Here is a 1818-nt window from a genome sequence, read left to right as displayed (position 1 = left end):
GTACTCCGACATCGTCAGGAAGATACGGACCACGGTCGACCCTGCGAAGAGTCATGTTGAAGTGACGACTCTCAGGAAGACGAAAAATGGTCTGTGTCTTCTGAAGATTAAGACAGACGCCAACGGACGAGACGACTTCCGACGCAGGCAACGTCAGGACCGGGACCTCCAGGGTTCAACTGTAGATCATGAATCTTGACTGTGTCACGACCAGACACGACGTGATACAGGCACTGCGACGAGAGACGGGACGAGACGCGGACTTTGGGGTCCACATCTTCGGCCCGAACCGGGCGGAGCAGTTTACGGCCGTATGCGACCTGAAGTCGCAGGAAGCCAGAGCACTGCTCGGCCGGGGACGGATCGGGATTGGATGGGTAGCTTGCCGCGTCCGACCACGACTGACGGTGACGAAATGCCACAAGTGCCTGGGATACGGGCACACTAAGGCAAAATGTAAAAATACAGACCGGACGAAGTGCTGCAGGAAATGTGGCGAGACAGGACATTACGCCACGGACTGTAAGAACAGACCGGCGTGCCCACTGTGCGCCGAGGCGGGACACGGCGATGCGGCGCATCTCGCGGGCTCCGGGAGGTGCGCGGTGTACCGGGTTGTGCTGGAGGAGTGCAAGAAGCAGGCCGGAAGACGGACAGGATAGTTCAGGGCAACCTGAACCGCAGTAGGACAGCAGACATGCTACTACCACAGATAGCAGACGAACAAGACGCCGACATTCTGATCCTGTGCGAGCCGTACAGGGTGCGACAAACGCAGGATTGGATTACGAACGAGACCAAGACAGCGGCTATCTGGGTGAGGGGCGCTGCCCGAGCCCGGATAACCGCTCGTGGCGTCGGGGACGACTACGTCTGGGCTAGGGTGGGCGCTGTCACTTACGTCAGCGTCTACCTGACCCCAAACTGCGCTGCGGCGGAGTTCCGGGCGAAGGTTGCGCTCCTCGGGGACGGTTTCAGGGACCTGCCCGGGGACCTCGTGGTCGCGGGGGACCTCAACGCGAGGGCGGTCGAGTGGGGCATGACGGCAACGAACAGACGCGGACGGCTGCTGCTGGAGATGGCCGTAAGGCTGGACCTAGTGGTGGCAAATACAGGAGACGTACCAAAGTACAGACGGCTGGGATTTGGAGACTCCATCCCGGACGTAACGATGACGACGGACAGAACTCTGCCACGGATAGGGCGGTGGCGGGTGCTCGAGGGCTACACGGCCAGCGATCATCAGTACATCGCCTTCGAAGTGGCAGGAGAGACAAGGACGACACGGACGAGGACCCGACACCCCCCGCGGTGGAACGAAGACAAACTTGACGAGATCGGAGTATGTTTCGGCGGCCATGACTTTAATTCTGATATGAGCAGAACTTTGTAGAACTTTCGACTTGCACGTATTGTGTACGACTGACGACTTTCCGGATGCGTTGCGTTAATATATGTCGATAGATCGCACGAATTTGGGTGTGGCGGTGGGTGTGGTGAAGGGTCCAAGCTTTGTACCACCCCCACCATCAAAGAATCAAGAATTTCATGACAAACAAGTCCGAGCTCGCACACCCCAACCCTAATCGGCGTGAGGCCTGTGATGGGAAAAAAAACGGTCAACGAAACGCAGGTAGTGGGTGGTTTTTGACGGCGGTCGGTAACGGGGGGGGGGGGGGGGCGGAATCTTGTTTTACCAACTTTTGACTGGATGGTTCGCGCACATACTGTTTTTGGGGTTGACGACTCTCGATGGCGAACAGGTCTGAGCCTGCAAGCCTCCAACCCCCATTAGCGTGGGATATGCGACGAGAAAAA

The 1818-nt window shown here is 58.0% G+C and overlaps 1 protein-coding gene across 1 annotated transcript; it reads left to right on the top strand.

Moving 5' to 3' along the window:
• The first annotated feature begins 697 nt into the window (after nt 1–697).
• LOC124222287 (uncharacterized) lies at nt 698–1393 on the top strand. Its single transcript, XM_046633108.1, has one exon. The coding sequence runs from the start codon at nt 698–700 to the stop codon at nt 1391–1393; it is 696 nt and encodes a 231-aa protein (XP_046489064.1).
• The last annotated feature ends 425 nt before the right edge of the window (nt 1394–1818 follow it).

Source organism: Neodiprion pinetum, chromosome 6 (assembly GCF_021155775.2).
Source record: "Neodiprion pinetum isolate iyNeoPine1 chromosome 6, iyNeoPine1.2, whole genome shotgun sequence".
NCBI lineage: Eukaryota > Metazoa > Arthropoda > Insecta > Hymenoptera > Diprionidae > Neodiprion > Neodiprion pinetum.
The sequence above is the reverse complement of the archived record's forward strand: the minus strand, read 5'-3'. Positions and strand labels throughout refer to the sequence as shown.